A 20,788-nucleotide genomic window follows, 5' to 3' on the forward strand; every position below is an offset into this window, starting at 1 on the left:
AGACTTATTTTCAGAGGCTTAAGGGGCAGCTTTAAATGGTTCTTTTTTGGCATTGGCTTTATGTCCGAAGTTAATAACATGCTCAACGGACAGCTTATATGTTTCCATTCTCCTCTTACGTGGTCTTTCCCACCTCAGTCAAAGGCTCCCGGGGCCCAGGTACTGAGCAAACAGTCTGGGCCCCTCCTTCCTGACCCTCCACTTGAGACCCCAGTGAGGACCGAGCCCCGTGGCCTCCGCCTCCCAAACCTGTCCCGTTTCCGTCCACTCCTCTGCCTTCATCCAAACCACCTTCTTCTCGTTCTGCACTTTTGCACCAAACTCCTGGCCCAGGCCCCCCACCTGCCACCTCCCCTTTGAAGGGTGGGCTCCCTGTCGTCATCGCATCTCAGTTGGAATGTCACCCCCTCCAGAGGCCTTCTGGGGGCTCGCAGCCAGCCGAGCCCCTCTAGGGCACCCTATTTTAGTTCTCTGCCTTCCACACTCCCCTGTTTAACACTGTCCTTGTTTGTCTTTGTGTGCGTCTTGTAGAAGCAGGGACGGTATTTCTGGGCGCAGCTCCTAGAGCAGTGCCTGGCTCAGAGTGTGTGCTGAATTACTGAATATTTTCTGGTACACGTCCATCTCACAGTAGTGGGTCTCCTCTTCTAGCACCTGTACCATCTCCTGGGGAGCTTAAAAAATTTACAGGTCCTGGGGCACCACCTCCAGGGATGCTGATTGGGTCCGGTCGGGGTTAGGGCCTAGGAATCTGCATTTTAAATGGGACCTCTGGGTGATCCTGAGGCAGGTGGGCTTCCGACTTTGAGGACCGGTGTTAGTAATAGCACTTACACAGCTATTAGCCCGTTGGATCCTAACGTACTTCTAGAAGTATGTCTTAAGGCCAGGGATTCTAAATTTATACTTAAAAGCTTATAACAAATTTTTTTATTTGTTTTTTTGTGTGTGTGTGTGTGTGTGTGTGTGGTTTTTTGTTTGTTTGTTTGTGAACAGGTAATACATTCACATGCATCAAAGATAAAAACAATATAAAAGGCTCCACATGAGAAGTTTCCCTTATGCTCTCCCCATCCAACTCCCTCCTCAGCCCCCACTTAGGAAGCTGCTTGTATGAATCGCTTGGATACATTTCTGGTCCTTCTTTATGCAAATACAGGCAAATTCCAACACAGATTCTTATTTCTCCCCTTTTCAAATACAAAGTAGTAATCCACATGTTTAGCATCTTGCTTCTTTTTCACTTAAGATATCCTGGGACATTTTTCCTGTCAGTACATAGAGAGCCGTCTGGGTTTTAAGCTACCTTGCATTCCACATGGGGGAGGTATCATAGTTTATTAACCAGCCCTAGAGGTGGACACTTGGCTTGTTTACTTTTATCGGTAAGGGGGTGTTACCAACAGTGCTGCAGGGTGTAATCTTGCTCCAGCATCATTCCTTTGCACATATAATTGTGCAGGTGTATCTGCAGGATGAATTCTCAGAAGCAAATTGCTGGATCCCGGGGTCATTTGCCTTTGTAGTTTTAATGGATGTTGTCAGATTTCTCTGACCATTTTGCATTTCCACTAGCAATGAAATTAAGGAGTCTCCATTTTCCTACAATCTTCCTAATCAAGTATGCTGTCAAATTTGGGGGTTTTTATGAACCTGATAGGTAAGAAATGGTACCTCAGTGTAGTGTAGGCTTTTTTTTTTTTTAAACGGCTTTATTTAGACGTAAATGACATACAACAAATGGCAAGTTTTTAAAGTGTACATTTCGAATGATGAGTTTTGACATATATACATCAGTGAAACCATCACCACAGTCAAGATAGAACACATCTGTTACCCCCAAAAGTTCCTTGTGCCACTTATTCAACACTAATCTGCTTTCTGTCACTATAAGAGTCTGCATGTGTTTTAAGAACTCTTTTTTTTAATATAAATTTATTTATTTATTTATTTTTGGCTGCGTTGGGTCTTCATGGCTGCGTGCGGGCTTTCTCTAAGTTGTGTGGAGTGGGGGGCTTCTCTTCATTGCAGTGCACAGGCTTCTCATTGCGGTGGCTTCTCTTGTTGTGGAGCACAGGCTCTAGGCGTGTGGGCTTCAGTAGTTGTGGCTCGCGGGTTCAGTAGTTGTGGCTTGCGGGCTCTAGAGCACTGGCCCAGTAGTTGTGGTGCACGGGCTTAGTTGCTCCGCGGCATGTGTGATCTTCCCAGACCAGGGCTCAAACCCGTGTCCCCTGCATTGGCGGGCAGATTCTTAACCACTGCGCCACCAGGGAAGTCCTAGTACTTTTATATAAATGGAATGATATAGTATGTACTCTATTTTTTTGGTTTGGTTTTTCCATCCTGTATCATTATTTGAGATTTATCGATGTTGTGGTGTGCATATTAATAGTCATTTTTCTTTTTTTTTTTTACTGCTGAGTAGTATTCCATTTTATGGGTAAGCCACAATTTATTCACCCATTGGAGGACATTTAGATGGTTTCCAGTTTTGGACTATTTAAGTTGTTATGAATATCCATGTACCGTTTTTGTACTGACATAGTTTTCATTTCTCTTGGGTAAATACCTATTCCTTGAGGCAGCTAGGTTCTTGGTACCCAAAGTGTGAGTGCATGCCTCCCCTTTGACCCTCAAACCTTTGCATTGCTTCCTGACCCTGTGGGATGGTAGTGGCTTGGATGAGGGCCAGATTAGGACCCTCTAAAGCATGGGGTCCCAGGGCATGGCCCCCTTGCCATGGACTAAGCTTGATATTACAGCTGCATTGAGTATTACTATTTTGTAGACATAAGGGATACTGATTTTTTTTTTTTGGCCGCGCTGCGGCCCGCGGGATCTTAGTTCCCTGACCAGGGATTGAACCCTGTCCCCCTGCAATGGAAGCGCAGAGTCCTAATCACTGGACCGCCAGGAATTCTCAGGAATACTGATTTATTTTTTTTAAAGAAATGCCCATTCTTTGAAAAGTTCACATTCTGGGAGATGAGGCAGCAGAGTAAAGCAAACGTCTGGATCCTATTGGTGGCACGTGAGTGAAGCAGGAGAGACTGGGGACCATGGTGGCTCTGAGGAGCATTGGACTGATTTCTTGCTTCACATCCTAAGGCACTTATCCAGCTAGCCAGCCAGGATTTGCTGGGCGTCTGTGTGTTTTCTAGGAGCCACTATATTTTTGCTTGAGCTGATGATAGTTCAATTAATGAGTTTTCAGAGATCTGTTTGTTTAGCGGTGACCAGATGAGGAAACCAGCACTTCGGCAGAGTGATAATTTATGTGATGGAGGGAGGGTCCTGGTGTAAAGCCCCCTGGAGGCAACAACTGTGGTGTGTTTGTTCACTGCTGTTTCCCATAACATCGCCTGGCGCATAACGGATACAGTATGTTTTTGCTGAGTGCGGGAAGCAACAATTTTTTTTTTTAATGGTAGTTGTTTTTTTTGTTTTTTTTTTAATTGGGGTACAGTTGATTTACAATGCTGTGTTAGTTTCAGGTGTGCAGCAGAGGAAGCAACGTGTTGTGGGTGGAGATGTTCTCCGACTCTCAGTTGTACAACATTTGTTAGGGTTGACTTGCCTTGAGGAGGGGGCACTTGGGCTGTTGTAAAGGGTGAGTAGCGTCCAGGTAGCTTCAGAAGGCTGGCCTGGGAAGGGCAAGGGAGGGGAAGAGGGTGGAGAAAGAGGAGGCCGGGCAGGGAGGGGTGTTCCTTGTAAACTCTGCTAAGGAGTTGGAACGTCAATATTTGAACTTCTTGGGAAACCAATGCTAGAGTTGAAGCAATACGATGGCATGCTAAAATGTGTATTTTTAGAGATCCCTCTGGCTGCCATGGGAGGGAGGGGCAGGAGGAGGCCAGATTGAGAGAGGCAAGGAAAGCACACAGGAGGCTGTTGAAGGAAACCTGGACAAAGATGGCATGACCTGCCTGGGACAGTGACCCAGGGCAGGGCTTGGACAGATTTCTGGTAACTGTAAAATATAGTGGTGATGGGAAGAAAGGGGGTAGAGCCAAGGAACTTTGGGGGAGGTGGCGACATCCAGCATAAATGACCAAACCAGACCTTGACATTCTCCACGCTGGGTCTCCACCCTCGAAGCCAAGAAAAAGGCTGAGACTTTTTTTTATAAAATTGAAACACTGCAGTATTCATCCCCTTAATGTATAAAATTCATTTGTCTCTAGTATATTTACAAAGTAGCCCAGCCATTGCCACTGCCTAATTCCAGAATGTCGCCATCATCCCCAAAGGATGATTTGTACCCATGGCCGTCCCCTCCCAAGGAGCGTCAAGCTGTCCTAGAGGCCTTGTTTTTGTCCTCATCAGCTCCCAAGGAGCTGTGTGACCTCAGGCAAGTCCCCACCTTGCCTTGGTCCCTGAAGGCCCCTCCAGCTGTGACCCCATGTGATGATTCTGGGTGGGCAAATTATGTTATGGTCATACTTCCATGGCTCTAAAGTAATGTTAAAGATTTTTTAATGGTGGGGCGGGGCTTGTTTCGTTTTATTTTTTATGGTAATAAAACACAGATGATTCTACTATAATTAACACCCTAATTAGCATCTTAGCGTAAATCTTTGTCTTCATTTGTGGTTACCTCCTAAAGTTGCACTTCCGAAAGTGAAATTACAGGTTCAAAGGATGTAGAAATATTTAAAGTTGCTTGTACACATTGGTAAGTTGTTTTCCAACGAGGTCGCAAGAACGTGCTGTTTCATCAGACCCCCATCGATTCAGTGCCTTTGAAAAACGTTGTTCGTGTCCCTGGCAAAATGAAAATCATGTATGATTGTGTGAATGTGGGTTTCTTGGATCACCAGCACGAGCAAGCACACTTTTGGGTGTTCCTGAGTCACCTGTCATCCCATTTTGTGATCTGCCGTTTCTGGCCTTGACCCCTCCATCCCCTGGGAAGGCTGCGGGTGGTACCACTCTGGTGGCACCCTTCACCTGTGAGCCCTGGGGCCCCTGCCGTTGGGCGTGGTGACCGGGCTGCTTGGTGGGTTGACTTTTGGCAAACTCTCCAGAACGTAGACAAATGTGTGCTGATGCTTAGGGAGCTAACTGCCCGGTTATTCCTAAAAGACCCCGGAGCATTTCGGTACCACTTCAGAACAAGTAGCCTTCCTCTCCTCCACGTTCCACTAGGGGGCAAATTTTCTCTGAGGGTAGGTTGACTTTTTTTAATTTTTATTTTGGCAGCGGCACGTGGGTTCTTAGTTCTCCAACCAGGGATCGAACCCGTGCCCCCTGCAGTGGAAGCACAGAGTCCTAACCACTGGACCGCCAGGGAAGTCCTGGCAGGTTGGCTTTTTGGAGAGGACCAAGAATTTCTATGCTGTCTTATGGGCAAGTTAAGCTGCACGAAGCCAACCTGGCCAGAACCAATTCTGTTCTGAGTGACGGTGGCAGGGGCGGGGTGACTTAACTGAGTGGCATTCCTCTAAAGGTGGAAATATTTGTCTATTTCTGAAACGGAGTTTCTGAGAATCCAGGGCAGAATTCAAAGTAAGCTGTAAATGGGGCCAGAGTCCCCAGAGCAGGGACCTCCCAGAGACCTCACTGGAACTTGTTTTTCTAAAACGAAAGTCACTGAATTGCTCTCCTCACATTTTCCTGATGACTTTGCTGCGGGACATGTCCCTTGGCTGAGGAGGAAGCAGAGAGACAAAGGAGCGGGTGAGGTGCCCAGGGGCTCCTGAGTCACCAGAGGAGCGGTGGCGAGCAGACTGCCTACCTGTGTGGAAGCTTCTGGACCTCACTGCTCAGGGCCGCTGTGTGGCTGCAGAGGGAGGCTGGGCCTGTGGTGGCACCTTTACCTTGACTCTGAGACCAGTTAGCGCTGAGAGAGGGACTTGGGGTTTGGGTCCCCCACAGCGGGGCACGTCAATCCCAGGTGCGCTGCCAGCAGCTGGTGTGGAGGATGGAGACTTGCTTTAGAGGCAGGGGTACAGGACTGGTACTAGCTGAGGCTGCGGCCACCAGCAAAGGGCCAGGGGCCAGGGCCGGGGGGATTTTCTTGGCCTCCCTGAATCTGTTTCCTCAGCTCCTGGGGGCTTCTCCTCCTCCTTTGTCCTGAGGATTCAGATGTATCTGTGCCAAGGGCCCTTCTGAGGACCGAGGGCAGCTCACTTGATGGAGCCACTGTTACCCTTGCTTCAGACCCTATGGAAACTCCCTCTTCCCTCCCTGTCACCTGTTGGCCCTCCCCCCAAGGCTTGGGGTCCTTTCTGAAAACCAGACCCACCTTAGTCTGCTCTGCCTGAATTATCCAGAAATCCCAGGGGAGGGGGGATGCCCTCTTTCATGTCCCGTAGACTTGCGCTCAGGACCTCGGAACCTGAGAGCCGTGATCTCTTTATGAGAGAACTGGGTATAGGAGACCCAGCCCTTCCCACAGAGCAGGGGGAGAGGCAGGTGGGTACAGATCGCACAGCTGAGGCGGAGCGCCCTGATGGAAGTGTGGCCCACAGGGATGCTTTGCTGCGCACAGTTTGGCGTGGAGACACCATTTAGGAAGCATCTCGTCTGTGCTTGAGCCCTGGGGTAGGTGGACTCAGGTGAGCGGGGATCAGCCCCCTCCTCCGCTTCCACCTAGTGCGGGGCAGGCTTCCTGCCCCGGCTGCTCCTTCCCACCCGCAGACCTGGGCCTGGAAAAGCCCTGAAGCCCTGCACGCCAGACGGCCAGATGAGATTGCAGGAGGAGAGGCGGTAGACACAGAGATCTCAGGAACACCTGCCTAGCTGTGCTCTTAGCTCTGGAGCCATCATATACCCCAAGGGGCAGCAGGAATTCGGGGCCCCCTTGGAGCCCAGGGTGCAGAAATCAGCAGTGCTCAAGGTGCCCCAGAGTATTTGTAGAAAGGGAGGACAGGGTGTTTCTGTCACCTACTCGGCCACAGGCATCTCTGTCTTTCCTGACTCTTATCCCTGCCATTCCAGGTCTCTGGATTCTGCCTGCTCAGCTCCTGAAGGCCTCCTTCCTTCTCAGTTCCCTACCTGCCCCGCCTCACACCTGGGTGATGCCTTCCCCCGCCCCCATCTTACTCATTCTCCTCGTGGGGGCTCCCCAGATGACTGCCAGGGTATCAGCAGTTAATTTGAAAGAAATCTTAACGGGCTGTGCCCAGGTAGCGTGCTTTTGACTTATTCCTTTATTAGCTTCTTGCTTTGTGTATTTGCGAGACCATTATTGGTCATTTTATTATTAATACATAATCATGCTGGTTTTTTTAAGTCCAAATTCCACCTCTGCAGTCCCACTCCCCAAAGGACACCATTTCCATAATTTATTGCGAATCTGTATAGACTTTTCTATACATAATACAAGTTTGAGTTTTTATGTCTTTTGCTTTTTACAAAAATGTGGTCATAACTATAGATACTGTTTATTATTTGCTTTTTTTCCTTTTATTCCGTGATGTACAACCTTTCATGGCGATCTGTGAGAGACCTCCCTCATTGCTTTTTGTTTGTTAGTTTGTTTTTAATTTTTTGGCCATGCGACGTGGCATGCGGGATCTCAGTTCCCCAGTCAGGGATCGAACCCGCTCCCCCTGCAGTGGGAGTGCTGAGTCTTAATCAGTGGACCGCCAGGGAAGTCCCTCTGCCTCATTGTTTTTTAGAGATTCCTTGGTGATCCATTATATCAGCTGGGTCCCCTATTGATAACTATTAATATTGGTAACTATTCCCCTATTGAGATGACTTTCTGTCTTCTGCAATTACAGACCACGCCACAGCCCACATCCTTGTGTATACGGTTTTTTGCGCAGGAGCCAGTGTATCAGAAGGGCCAATTCCTAGAAGTAGAATTGCTGGGCAAAAATATCTGTGTGTTAAAAACGTTTGATTGATATTCTGAAAATAACTGTCTTGTAAAGCTGTTCATTTGACACGCCGTGTCAACAGGGCATTGGTATTCCCATTTCCTAGAGTATTTGCCAGTGCTGAAATTATAAATCTTTTTACTGTGCCCATCTTGTAAGCGAAAAATGCTTTATCACAGCAAGTGAGGTTAAGCTTTTATCCTGATGTTTACGGGTGATTTTTTGTTTCTCTGCCAAGCATTTTACCAGGCCTCCTCACCATCAGTGTTGGCTGGTGATTTTGAGCCCTTTTCAGTGCTTGTTGGCCATTTGTATATCTCCTTTGGAGAAATGTCTATTCAAGTCCTATGCCCATTTTTGAATGAAGTTGTTTGTTTTTATGTTGTGATTTTTAGGGATTCTCTATATATTCTGAATATTAATCCCTTATCAGATGGTTTGCAATTTTTTTCTCTCATGCTGTGAGATGTCTTTTTATTCTGTTGATAATGTTTTTGATGCACTAAGTTTAAAATTTTTCATCAAGTCCAACTTGTATTTTTTTTTCTTTTTTTGCCTGTGCTTTCAGTGTCATATTGAAGAAATCATTGCCTAATCCAATATCATTAAGTTTTTGCCTTGTGGTTTACTCCAAGCATTTTATGGTTTCAGGTCTTACATTTAGGTCTTTGATCCATTTTGAGTTAATTTTTATATATGGTGTTAGGTAAGGGTTTAAATTAACTTCATTCTTTTTCATGGGGGTATTCAGTTTTCCCAGCACTGTTTGTTGAAATAATTGTCCTTTCCCCATTGAATGCTGTTGGCACCTTTGTGAAAAATTGTTTGATCATATATGTGAGAGTTTATTTCTGGGGTCTCTGTTCTATTCCATTGGTCTATATGTATGTCTATGCTAGTACCACACTGTTTTGATTACTGTAGATTTGTAGTAAGTTTTGAAATCAAGAAGTATAAGTCCTTCAGCTTTATCCTTATTTCTTCAAATATTCTCTCTGCTCCTTTCTCTTCTTTTTCTGGGACTACCGCAGTGCATATGTTGGTCTACTTGACGGTGTCCCACAGGTTCCTTAGGCTCTGTTCACTTTTCTTCTATCTTTTTATTTCTGTTCCTCAGACTCAATAATTTCCAATGTCCTGTCCTCAATTCGCTGAGTCTTTCTTCTTCCGGCTCAAATCTGCCTTTGAATCCCTCCAGTGAATTTTTTATTTCAGTTATTGTACTTTCCAGCTCCAGAATTTCTTTTCAGTTTCATGACATTACAGAAGTACATGGAAAGGGAAAAGTGCTGTTCTTGTACACACAAAGGTAACCAGTGTTAACAGTTTGGTGTCTTTTCTTTCAGGATTCTCATTTAGATGTATACTGACATATAATTTTTTAAAGTGGGATTGTATACTGTACATGCTTAAATATTTTTTGATGTTTTATTCTGAGCTAATTTCAAAGTTCCGGCAAAGTTGCTAGGCTATTCAAAGAATTTCCATATTCCCTTTACCATGTTTATCTTCTCTCACTCACTTTTTCTGAAGTCTCCTGGCAGTGAGTTGCAGATGTGATGTCCCGTTACTTCTAGATACTTTAATATATATTTTCTAAAAACAAGGACCGTCACTAACATTATCCCCTACTACAATGATCAAAATCAGGAATACAGTAATATTATTTAGTCTACTGATTTTAGTTGGCTATCACCAATTATCTCAATAGTGGCCTTTATAACAAAAGAAAATCTCATATTTTTCTTAGATAATGGTAAACATTGAGATGTTTTTCACAATTGTCATGTCTCATTAGCCTCATTTAAACTGGAACAGTTATTCAGACTTTCTTTGACTTTTATGACATTGAGTTCTTTGATGAGCACAGGTCAGTTATTTTGTAAACTGCTCTTTAATTTGAACTCATCTGACGTTTCCTCATGATTAGATTCAGGTTACGTAATTTTGGCAGGAATATCCCAGAAGTGAAGTGATGTTCTTCTCAATGCATCGTATCGGGAGAAACATGTTGTTCATCTTTCCCATTACTGGTGATTTGAACTTTGGTCACTTGACTAAGATAGTATCTGTTGGACTTCCCTGGCGGTCCAGTGGTTAAGACTCTGCACTTCCAATGCAGGGGGCATGGGTTCGATCCCTGGTTGGGAAACTAAGATCCCACGTGCTGTGCGGCCAAAAAAAAAAAAAAAGTATCTGTTGTAAAAAAATATTTTTTCTTTTTTTTTAACAATTTTTAAAAATTGAATGTTAATTTACAATGTTGTGTTAGTTTCAGGTGTACAGCAAAGTAATTCAGTTTTATATATATATATATACATATATATATATATATATGTATATATATTCTTTTTCAGATTCTTTTCCATTATAGGTTATTATAATGGTGATTATATGTTTTCCAATAAGATATTGAATATAGTTCCCTGTGTTATATAGTAGGTCCATGTTGTTTATCTATTTTATGTATAGTAGTAAGTATATATTAATCCCAAACTCCTAATTTATCTTTCCCCTCCCCCCACCATTGTCCCCTTTGGTAACCATAAGTTTGTTTTCTATGTCTGTGAGTCGGTTTCTGTTTCGTAAATAAGTTCATTTGTATCATTTTTTTAGATTTCACATATAAATCTTTATCTGACTTACTTCACTTTATATGATAATCTCTAGGTCCATCCATGTTGCTGCAAAAGACATTATTTCATTCTTTTTCATGGCTGAGTAATATTCCATTGTATATATGTACCACATCTTCTTTATTCAGTCATCTGTTGATGGACATTTGGGTTTGTTTCCATGTTTTGGCTATTGTACACAGTGCTGCTATGAACATTGGGGTGCATGTATCTTTTCTAACTAGAGTTTTCTTTGGATATATGCCCAGTAGTGGGATTGCTAGATCATATGGTAACTCTATTTTTAGTCTTTTAAGGAACCTCCATACTGTTCTCCATAGTGGCTGTATCAATTTACATTCCCACCAACAGTGTAGGAGGGTTCCTTTTTCTCCACACCCTCTCCAGCATTTATTACTTGTAGACTTTTTCATGATGGTCATTCTGACCAGTGTGAGGTGATACCTCATTGTAGTTTTGATTTGCAATTCTCAAATAATTAGTGATATTGAGCATGTTTTCATGTGCCTGTTGGCCATCAAAAAATTTTTTTTAATGAGGTAAAATGTACATACAGTGAAATGTGTACATCTTGAATGAACAGGTTGATGAATTTTGTTGGGAGCCTCAGTGTAACCAAACCCCAATCAAGGTTACACACTGTCTGCAATTTGCTTTTTTAATTAAAAATATGATTTCTGTATCTTCCCTTGTGGGTTAGTATAAACTTTTGTGTTAGAGGAGGGAGCCAGAGTTTAGTTTAGACCAAGCACTGAAGAGCATGGCTTTGAAGTCATGTAGATCTGGGCTCAACTTCTGCTCTGACACTTATAACTCAGTGTAGGGTGACTTTTAGCTCTTTAAGTCTTAATTTTTCATCTTCGAAGTGGGGGTGTTACCTAACTCAAAAGAGCGTCTCAAGAATTGAGTCCCCAAAACACCTAAGAGCCCTTACAAATCGATGTTTTTTTAAAAAAAATGACGAGAAACCAGTGAAAGATATGAACACTCTATTACCAGAAGAAAATAGCCATCGGTAGAGTCTAATAAACCTATCAAAAGATGTCCAGCCTCATCGATGATCAAACAGATGCAAGTCGGAGCACCAGTGAGATAGAACTTTTCAGCTATCAGATTGGCAGGGATTAAAAAGATCCATAATCTGTCACGTTGGCAAGGATTTAGGAGGCAGGCACTCTCATCCATTGTTGGTGGGAGGGTACACTGGCTCTGTATACTTGGCGATAATTTGGCCTTATCTGTTAAAATTGCAAATGCTCACACCCTGTATTCCAGTAGTTACTCTTCTGCAACTTATCCTACATACGTGCCTGCACAAATGGGCAAAATATGCGTTTTGTTGCAAAATCATTCAAAGCGTAAACAACCTAAATGTTCAATCGAGAGAATTAGTTATGATACAACCTTGCAATGAAATGCTATGCAGTCAATGAAAGGAATGAGGAAGCTCTATCGTGACGTGTAAAGGTTTTCACAATGAACTGTAAAGTGAAAAAAGTAAATTTAAAACAGCATCTAGACTCTTAGATTCCTTTCAATGAGAAAAATGTTCTGATTTTGTCATACCACAATTCATGGATGACTGTAGTTAATGATCACAGTAAGTCAGGGAAGTTTTGTTACGTGCAACAAGCAATTTTTCCAGCAATTAAGCTTCGTCAGACCATGCTATTCTGAGATGTTCCGTGGTGGTGTACACACCTAGGGGCAAGTGTGCCGCCATGCTTGTTATAGTTAAACATTTCTTGGAGGGTAGAATTGGGAACAGCAAAGAGTCATTAACAGAATGACAAGGGAGTTCTGCTTTTAGGTCGATTAGGAAGGAAGCATGTGTGTTATTTAGGTGCTATGACATTCGTTTATTCATTCAGCAAACATTTCCTGAACAGCTGCTGTGCTTCAGGCATTGCCATTGGGGCTGCAGTTACTAATTCCTTCATGTAAAGAAATTACTCAAAATGTGACAGAGGATATGGTAATAAGAGACAGCAACCTGCATGTGTCGCTATAGTAATGATAAAGAGGAGCCCTTGACAGCATTAGAAAGAAGCTCTCTGAGAGCAGGGGCTGTTTTGTGCATAGCATCTAAGTTCACAGCACTCTAATCAGTGCTTGGCACACAGTGGATTAATGTCTGGAATTTGCTAAATGAATGAGTGAATGAACGAATGAATTTATAGAGTCAGGGTTCTAACAAATAACAGAAGACATACTCCAATTAGGATGATTTGAGAAAGGTCTATTCATAAAGGAGCATATAGTTGTATGAGGGCTTTTGAGAAGCACAAGGAATGGTACAGGAACCCAGGTAGAGGCAGAGAGGTTACCACACCCCTAGGCTATAGGAGATGAGGGGAGATAGGTTACTGGAACTGGGAGGGAACCAGATTTGCACCCCCTACCCCTGCCCTCACCGTCTCCTACCGAATCTACTGGGGAGCCAGAGGGCAGAGAGCCCAGACGCCTCCATCAGGCTGCCGAGAGCTCATCTGAAGGTACCTACCACAAACTCCCGGGGGCCTGGTTCTTGATATGCATTGCACCAGACTCTGTGAGATGAAGAGCATCAACCCCATTTTGCCAAGGAAACGGAATGAGATTAGCTAGGTAACTTGCCCCAGTTATCATTAGTAAGATGCAGAACTACTATCCTAAGAAATGCCAACACATTTGTGGAGATTTGAGCCCAGGTGGCCCAGAACCTTGGGGTCCACAGACAGACTGGGTAGTTGGGAGGCAAATTACTCCTCTGGGCCACAGTCTCCCAGCTGTAAAATGGGATGATAACCTCTTCGAGAATTTTTGTGATGATTCAATAACAGTGATAGAGAACTTGGTAAACAAAAGAAAACCTCAACTTAATATAAACTGTGGAAGTGTTAAGTATTTGGAAATAGGCCAAAATGCAAAGCACATGTTTCCTTTTGGGTGGGAGAGTGTGGTGGTTCATTTTTTTAAAAAATTAATTAATTAATTATATTTATTTTTGGCTGCATTGGGTCTTTGTTGCTGCACGTGGGCTTTCTCTAGTTGCGGCGAGCGGGGTCTACTCTTCATTGCAGTGCTCGGACTTCTCATTACGGTGGCTTCTCTTGTTGCGGAGCATGGGCTCTAGGCACGTGGGCTTCAGTAATTGTGGCATGTGGGCTCAGTAGTTGTGGCTTGCAGGCTCTAGAGCACAGGCTCAGTAGTTGTGGTGCATGGGCTCGGTTGCTCCGCGGCATGTGGGATCTTCCCGGACCAGGGCTCGATCCCGTGCCCCTGCATTGGCAGGCAGATTCCCAACCACTGCACCACCAGGAAAGCCCCTTCATTTTTTGTTAATTACTTTATACTTGTGTTTTTCAGTTTATGGTCACGAACATACATTAGTTAGATACGAAAACAAGTTGCTCTCCCTGCCTACTCCGTCATTTTTTCCTTCCCTCTCTCCGTCTTTCCCTCTCTCCCTCTCTTTCTTTAATCTGGGGCCTTTCAGTGCCCTCTGCCTCAGTTTTCTGTGTTGGGCCCTAGGCTCCTGGGCTCCAAGCTCTGAGTGGCCACATGGCCAGTGCCTGCATCAGCAGAAAACCGTGTTCTGCATTTGGAATTCAGTGACCTCATCCTCCTCCCTGCAAACACCTGCCCCCTCCTGGGAGCCAGGAGAATGAGGAGAGAGGGCCTGAGGCAAAGATGTAGGTCATCAGAGCTTTTAGACTTTGATCCTGGTTGGCCTGCTGCCAGCTGGACTTCTAACTGATGGGCCTCCAGGAGTGGACACTCTTTGCCACCAGACACTCCTGCCTGATTCGTTCTATTAATATTTATAATAATCCCGCAAAATGGGTATCATCCCATTTTACAGAGAAGAGAACTGAGGCTCAAAGAGATTAAATAAGTTTGGCCAGAGTCATACATTTGGCAGAGCCACAGTGAACTTGAGCCCTTCTGCCTCAAATCTCATACTTTCCTTTCCTTTCTCATACTTTCTTGAGCCTTCAGTATGTTTTCTGAAGACTTAGAAAGTTTTAATTTTCTAATTATAAAAGCAACACTGGATTAGAATAGAAAATATGTAAAGTAGGAACAACATTTTCACATAGCTGCAGCCATACTGTCTGTACAAGTCTGTATCTTGTTTTTTTTCCACGTAACATTATAATGCACGCCTTGTTCCACGGTATTAGAAATTCTTTGTAAACCTATTTTCAGTGGCTGCTAATAACCCCTCAGCTGGGTATACCGTCCTTCACTTAAACAATCCGCTATTGTCAGACCTTCCAGTGGCTTCCAGTTTTTCGCTGTCAGCAACGTTACTGCGAAGAACATCTTTTTATTCAGAAAGCTTTTTCTGTTTGTCCTGTTTCCTTAAGATAGTTTCCCAGAAGTGGAAACACTGGTTTAAATACTGGTTAGCATTTTACGTCTCTTCATGCATATTGCCAGATTGTTCTCCCAAAGGGTGACCCTGGTCCTTTTCCCGCCAGCAGAGTGTGAGAGTATTCTGAGGGCAGTTTCCTACTCTAACTGGCTTTTTGTTCTTTCCCCAAAGCCTCATAAAGAGAATGGCCCAGAGTGTGGTGGAAGTGATGGAAGATGCAAAGGGGAAGGTCCAGGAGAACCTTCTGGCCAATGGAGGTAGGTTCCTGAAGTGCGTTTATGACGGTGCTTTCCCAGCTCATTCTGGTCCATCAGTGGCCTCAGATGTGGCCACACAGTAGCGGCTGAAATGATACAGGTACCACGGAAGCTCCAAACTGACACATCGGCACCGCTGTTTGGATGACGTGTGCCTTTACAAGCTTATAATCCTGCTGTCTCATTTCTAAAGCATCTGGCATTTCTTACCTGTAGCTGAACTCCTCAATGAAACTTGAAATGAAAATGGGTTCAATGAGGTTTAATGGTTGGTTGGCTCACCCACCTTGTCTATCAGCCTCCACTTTATCCCGCAGGGAGTATTCCATCCCCACCCCCCAGCCGATTTATCCCTTTCCCCAAACGAGGCTGAAAAATGCCTTCACTGCTGGGAATGCCTCAGACTGAATTCTTTAGTTGTGCCCAGTAGGTAGAGGAGAGATTGACCAAAAACACTTTGGGTAGCATGTTTGCATTTGGCATTCTGTCTCCCCTATGCGAACAAGATAAATCTTTAGATTCCAAGGATGTTTTGGTCCATGAATTAATATACAGACAATTTGAGTGCCCTTAAAATGTGCAAGACAAAAACTTTGAGGCTTTGGAAACCTTAGAATTAGGTGTTTCAGCATCTGTAGAGATAATTAAACCTATGACTCTATGCATAAGTATACTGAAAATGAGAACATATATTCTATATTTAATATTTATTTATATCATTTATTACATATAAATTAAAGTTTTTTCCCTTCTGGGAACATTTCTTTTTTTTTGGCCACCGTGTGGCATGCGGGGTCTTAACTCCCCGACCAGGGATCGAACTCATGCCCCCTGCAGTGGAAGCGTGGAGTCCTAACCACTGAACCGCCAGGGAATTCCCTCCTGGGAACATTCGAAAGCTTTTTATTTGCTTGTTTTAACTGATAAATGGAAATGTTCGTACTCCCAAATCTGAACCTCGTTTTGTATGTTCATGCAGTCTAATAACTCCACCTTATTACGTTGCAGGTTTGAAGGAAAAAATGAAATGTTTGAAGAGTAGGTTGTGCGTTGTTTGTTCTGTGTGTGCTCAGTGTGCCACCCGCATGTCCCCGGGAAGGTGGAATCTCAGTCTGGTTGTAGGGATAACGGTGATCAGGTGACGATGGATTTCGCAAGTGACAATCTCGTAGCGTGGTCACGATATCCATATAACACAGATGGCCACTGTTTTTTCCCTCCCCCCTCTTCCTTGCATCTCCCTTGCCTCGAACAGCAACACTGCATGCCTCCTGGAGTGGTGAATGCCTTGACCCTGGAGTTCAAGATCAACTTGGGCATCTTTTGGCTTGTGGTTCGCTTCTTGCCTTGATGGCTGTCCCTAGCGTCCTCCTGCCTGTTCTTGGGGGCTGGCTGTTTTGTGGACCCTGACGACTTAAATGCCAGGCTTAGCTTTGTATGGCCTTGATGGGGTTCCCGCATACAGGGAGCCTTCTTCTCTCAGGCCCCTCCTGGGAGAGTCCCTATGCCCAAACAGGCCAGTTCTGGTTTCCCTGTTAGAAGGTGTCGTTTGCTTTGGTTTTTCTCCAGCCTGCTCAGACTGGTGGAATTGAAGCCAGCAAATCCTCTTAGGACGAATACAAATCTTTACAGATTAGAAGTCACCAAAATGCCTTCCCAAATGCAATCTGTTAGTTACACTGAGATTTCTTGCCGAGGCTAATCAAAAAAATTATTTTGTTCAACTGACGAACTGATCTTACTTCCCAGCAGGTAACTTATAGGGCCCTAGACTGAAGCGCAGACTTAGGGCCTAGAGCTACTTTTCTACATAAAAACCTGGTCTTGAGGATTCTAGGATTTGAGCTCACATTACAATAACGATCAAAATGCTTACATTCTACTCAAAATTCACCTCAATTAAAAATTAGATGTTATTATTACATCGTATCCATTCCCAGTCCAAATGGCACGACTCTAAGAGCCGCTGCTTCTCCTCTCAGGAGGGGGGAATTCAGCTTCATTTGTTCGTATGTGTTTCATTATCTCTAGGCCTGCTGGGAGTTGGGTGCCCACAGCTTCCAGACTAAAGCCTCCAAAGCTGGTCCCGTACCCCAGCCCTGTGCAAAGGTCAAGGACGCTAGGGCAGTGCTCATGGCCGGCTCCTGAACATTCATCATGCACGGTAGTGTAGTAAAGGCTCTGAAAACTACTGCAGTCAAGAGACCTTTGAAACAGTTTGGCTCAGGCTTTCCTGATATTATTCGGATGGGGAAATATTTTTCTTCTGCAGAGCACCCAGGGAACTAGTGATTGAGAGAATTAACTGGAGAAACTCAGTGTTGCCCCCAGCAGGTGGGATTTTAATGTGATGTCGCTGAGGGTGCACCCAAGTCTTCTGGGCTGTTGTTTCCTGGAGGGCCGGCAGCACTGGCCTTGGAACGGTCAGGCTTGGTCCTTTGTGACCTTGGCAGGTCACCTCCCTGGGTCTTGGTTTTCTCACCTGTCAATGGACTTAATCCCTTTACGGCTCTCTGCTCTGCCCGGGAACCTTTTGTTCTTGTTGGTTCTCTGCCTCTCGCTGCGCTTGGAGCGTGGAAGGACACAGACGCGTCTGATTGCAGCAGAGGCCGAGTGCGCAGAGCCAGAGCCATCCGAAGGCCCGTCTGGCTGCCCGGGCAGCAGGCCGCTGCCTGTGTGGTCACAGGTCCTTCTTTCTGCTGCTGCCGGGAAGGCTTTGTTTTGGTTCTTAGATGACATCATCGTTGCTCAAGGGCAGCCGCCTGTGTACAGCGTGTTTTGATTCAAAGTGAGCCTGCCTGGGCCCTGGTCTGACCTCACGGGCCCTTGATCCAAGCCCCACACTGCTCCCTCGAGACCAGGCTTCCGGACTTCAGCTAGGGAGAGGGGAGGGGAGGCGAGCCTGTCATTTCCGGAGCAGGCGGAGACGAGGCTGTGGGACTGGCTGCCCAGGAGGGCCCAGGGCTGCCGCTTTCTAAGGCTGAGGACCGTCCTCAGGCGGAGAGGGCTAGGCCCTTGGATGCGTGAGCTGGGGCCGGGGGGAGGGGGCAGTGCCTGGAGTTGGGGTTGGTGCTCCCCACCTGGAAGAGGAGGTGGAGGAGGAGGAGGAGGAGGAGGAGGAAGGAGTCACAGTCACAAGCCAGAGGTTTCTGGAGGCTTCTGCGGGGAGACCTTCACCGTCTCCTTATCTCACCTCCTCATTCATCGGACGCTCGTGCCTGGCCATCGAGTACCAGGCACTGTGCTGGGTGCTGGGCATCCAGAGATGGTTGTCCTCCAGGAGCTCGCGGCCGGGGGATCCGACCCACAGGGCCTGACGTGCTGCGATGGAGACCAAGTGCTTAGGAGTCTCCTCGAGGAGGGGGCTGAGTCTTAAAGGAATTACAGGCATTCTAGTGGAAAAGGGGGACGCGTTCTCTTCGGTCTGAGTGCCGTAAAAGCCTGGAGTTTGTGAAAATGCATGGACACGAGACCTTGTCTGAAATGTACCTCTTCTAAGCAGCCCGGATAGTGTTAGTACAATAATCAGGGTTATTAGGCAGATTCTCATACGAAGCACTTGCTCCCTGCTGGGCACTGTCACAGGCTCTGGGGACACAGAGATTATCACCTGCCCTCAAGGAGGCTTAAAGAGCCAGGGAATCGAGGGCGATCGTGCCGCGTCATTAGCGTGATGGGGCTGGCGAGCATCCCAGGGCTCAGGCCAGCAGGGGGAGGGAGGGTTGGGCAGGCTTTCAGGAGTTGGTCTCCAGACTGATGTTTAGGACAAGAGCAGCAGTGAGAGAGAGAGTGAGGCGTCGGGGGTGGCTTAGCTTGGGTGGTGGTGTGCCCATGGGGTCTGGGGGTGGCAGAGGCAGGAGTCTCTAGAGCACACATCTGCCTGGCACCTACCTAGGGCGGGCTGTTCCCTGGCCTGTGTGGTGGGCAATGGCTCCCACCGGGCAGCATGTGACCACACGGGAGGTGTGTGACCGTTGTGCTTGCCCAGGGCCTGGCCCACAGTATGGTCCCGTAGCAGGATCGGGGTGACTGCTGGCACACGAGGAGTCCTTTGTGACGGTCAGTTCTGCCTCTGACTGCACCCCTGCCATCATCCAGACCTCAATTAGGTTCCTCCGAGGCCTGGATCCTTCCTACAAAGTCATTTCCCTGCCCTAGTGTAGCAATCCCCAAATCCATATTAATACCAAATCAATACCAAAATCTGTATTAGCTCAGGCTGCCATATCAAAATACTGCAGACTGGAGTCTTAAACCACAGATGTTTATCTCTCACAGCTCTGGAGGCTGGAAATTCAAGGTCAAGGTGATGGCAGGTATGGTTCCTGGTGAAAACCTGCTCCCTTCCCTGTGTGTTCACACGGCCCTTGCTTAGTGGGAGCACGGGGGGTGGGGGGGCTCTTTGGTGTCTCCTTATAAGGGCACTGGTCCACTTGGGTCAGGGCTCCACCCTTGGTGCCTCAGAGGCCCTCTTGTCAATCCCAACGCCGTTGGAATCCGAAGGATCCTCTAAGTCAGGAGACCAGAGGTATCGGAGTGTGGTTCTTGCGAAGGTGCCGACAACGGCGGCTTCCCTGTCCCCCCAGAGTGTGGCCGCGCCTGCCCGAGGCCGGGGCAGGAAAGGAGCGTGCCCCTCCCTGGCCTCCACATTCCTTGTCTCCTTTTCTGGTGGACGTTACACGACTTACTCTGTGCCAGAGTTTCCTCATCTCTGAGACGGAGATAATAATAATATTGGACAGGGTTGAAGGGTAAATGAACTGAAGTAACTCATGCGTCCCGGCCAGGGTAAAGCACCAGCCGGCGTCAGCTACTGTAATGGTCATCACCGGCATTATCATCCTGCTGACCTCCCTCCCGCAGGCCCCTTCCCTCCTCCAAGCCCCACTTCATTTCCACCTGCCGTGTGGGAACGTAACTGACCCGGATATCCGACTTAGCTGGTCCCAAGCTGAGCCCAGCTCCACTCGCCTCTGCTCCATCCCAGGCTGCCGCCTCCCCGCTGCCTGGCTGAGGGAACATGCCCTCCTTGCACCCAGTCACCCAGCCTGGAAGCCCAGCTGTGCCCCGATCCTCCTTCGTGCCCCGCGGGTAACTGCCCCTGCGTGCTGTTGTTGGCCCCCTGCCTCTGCTGCCCGGGCAGGGGCCCCTCTTAGCTTTCCCTTCTCTCTCCCTCGAAGCCCCGGAGAAGGCTCCTCGGAGCACGGGTGTCCTCGCCCAGCTGGGTCCTGACCTCTTGGTGACCTCTCCGCAGTGCTGTTGAGGTTGGAGTGACGCGTGTCCCACTCCGGGCGCGTGCGAGGGGCTCAGGGAGTGGGCGTGGTGTCTGTAGCGCCACAGGAGAAGGTGCAGACGTGACCTTCCTGACCCGGCCTGGCCGTCCTGTTCCCCCTCCGTCCACACTCCCTGCTCCGTCAGCTTGACCCGGGGGACCTCATGCCCCGCACGCGATGCTCACCATTGCACCCCGCCTGGCGCCCAGCATCCTCCTTCACTGGCCACGTGGCAGACTCTGTCCCATTCCGTCCCTGAGTGAGTACGGGGTCCCCATGAAGCCCTCGGAGCCCCCCCAGGACAGGGCTCTCCCCCTCCTTCCTCAGCCCCTGCCAGCCTTGTGTTAACGCTGCTCACCGTGGTGTCATGTTCGACTCGTGTCCCGAGCAAACGGAGCACCTCGAAGGCGAGGGGGCTACGGTCTGCTGTCCC

The 20,788-nt window shown here is 46.8% G+C and overlaps 1 protein-coding gene across 2 annotated transcripts in view; it reads left to right on the plus strand.

The window, feature by feature from the left end:
• The window catches only part of ATP6V1C2 (ATPase H+ transporting V1 subunit C2), a 51,984-nt gene that overhangs the window by 12,428 nt on the left and 18,768 nt on the right, over nucleotides 1–20,788 (plus strand). For both annotated transcript variants that reach the window (XM_068565168.1, XM_068565169.1), the window contains exon 4: nucleotides 14,997–15,082. In XM_068565168.1, coding sequence (XP_068421269.1) covers nucleotides 14,997–15,082 — 86 coding nt within the window. The remainder of the gene's footprint in view (nucleotides 1–14,996; nucleotides 15,083–20,788) is intronic.

The sequence above is a fragment of the Eschrichtius robustus genome, chromosome 15 (assembly GCF_028021215.1).
Source record: "Eschrichtius robustus isolate mEscRob2 chromosome 15, mEscRob2.pri, whole genome shotgun sequence".
In the NCBI taxonomy this organism is placed as follows: domain Eukaryota; kingdom Metazoa; phylum Chordata; class Mammalia; order Artiodactyla; family Eschrichtiidae; genus Eschrichtius; species Eschrichtius robustus.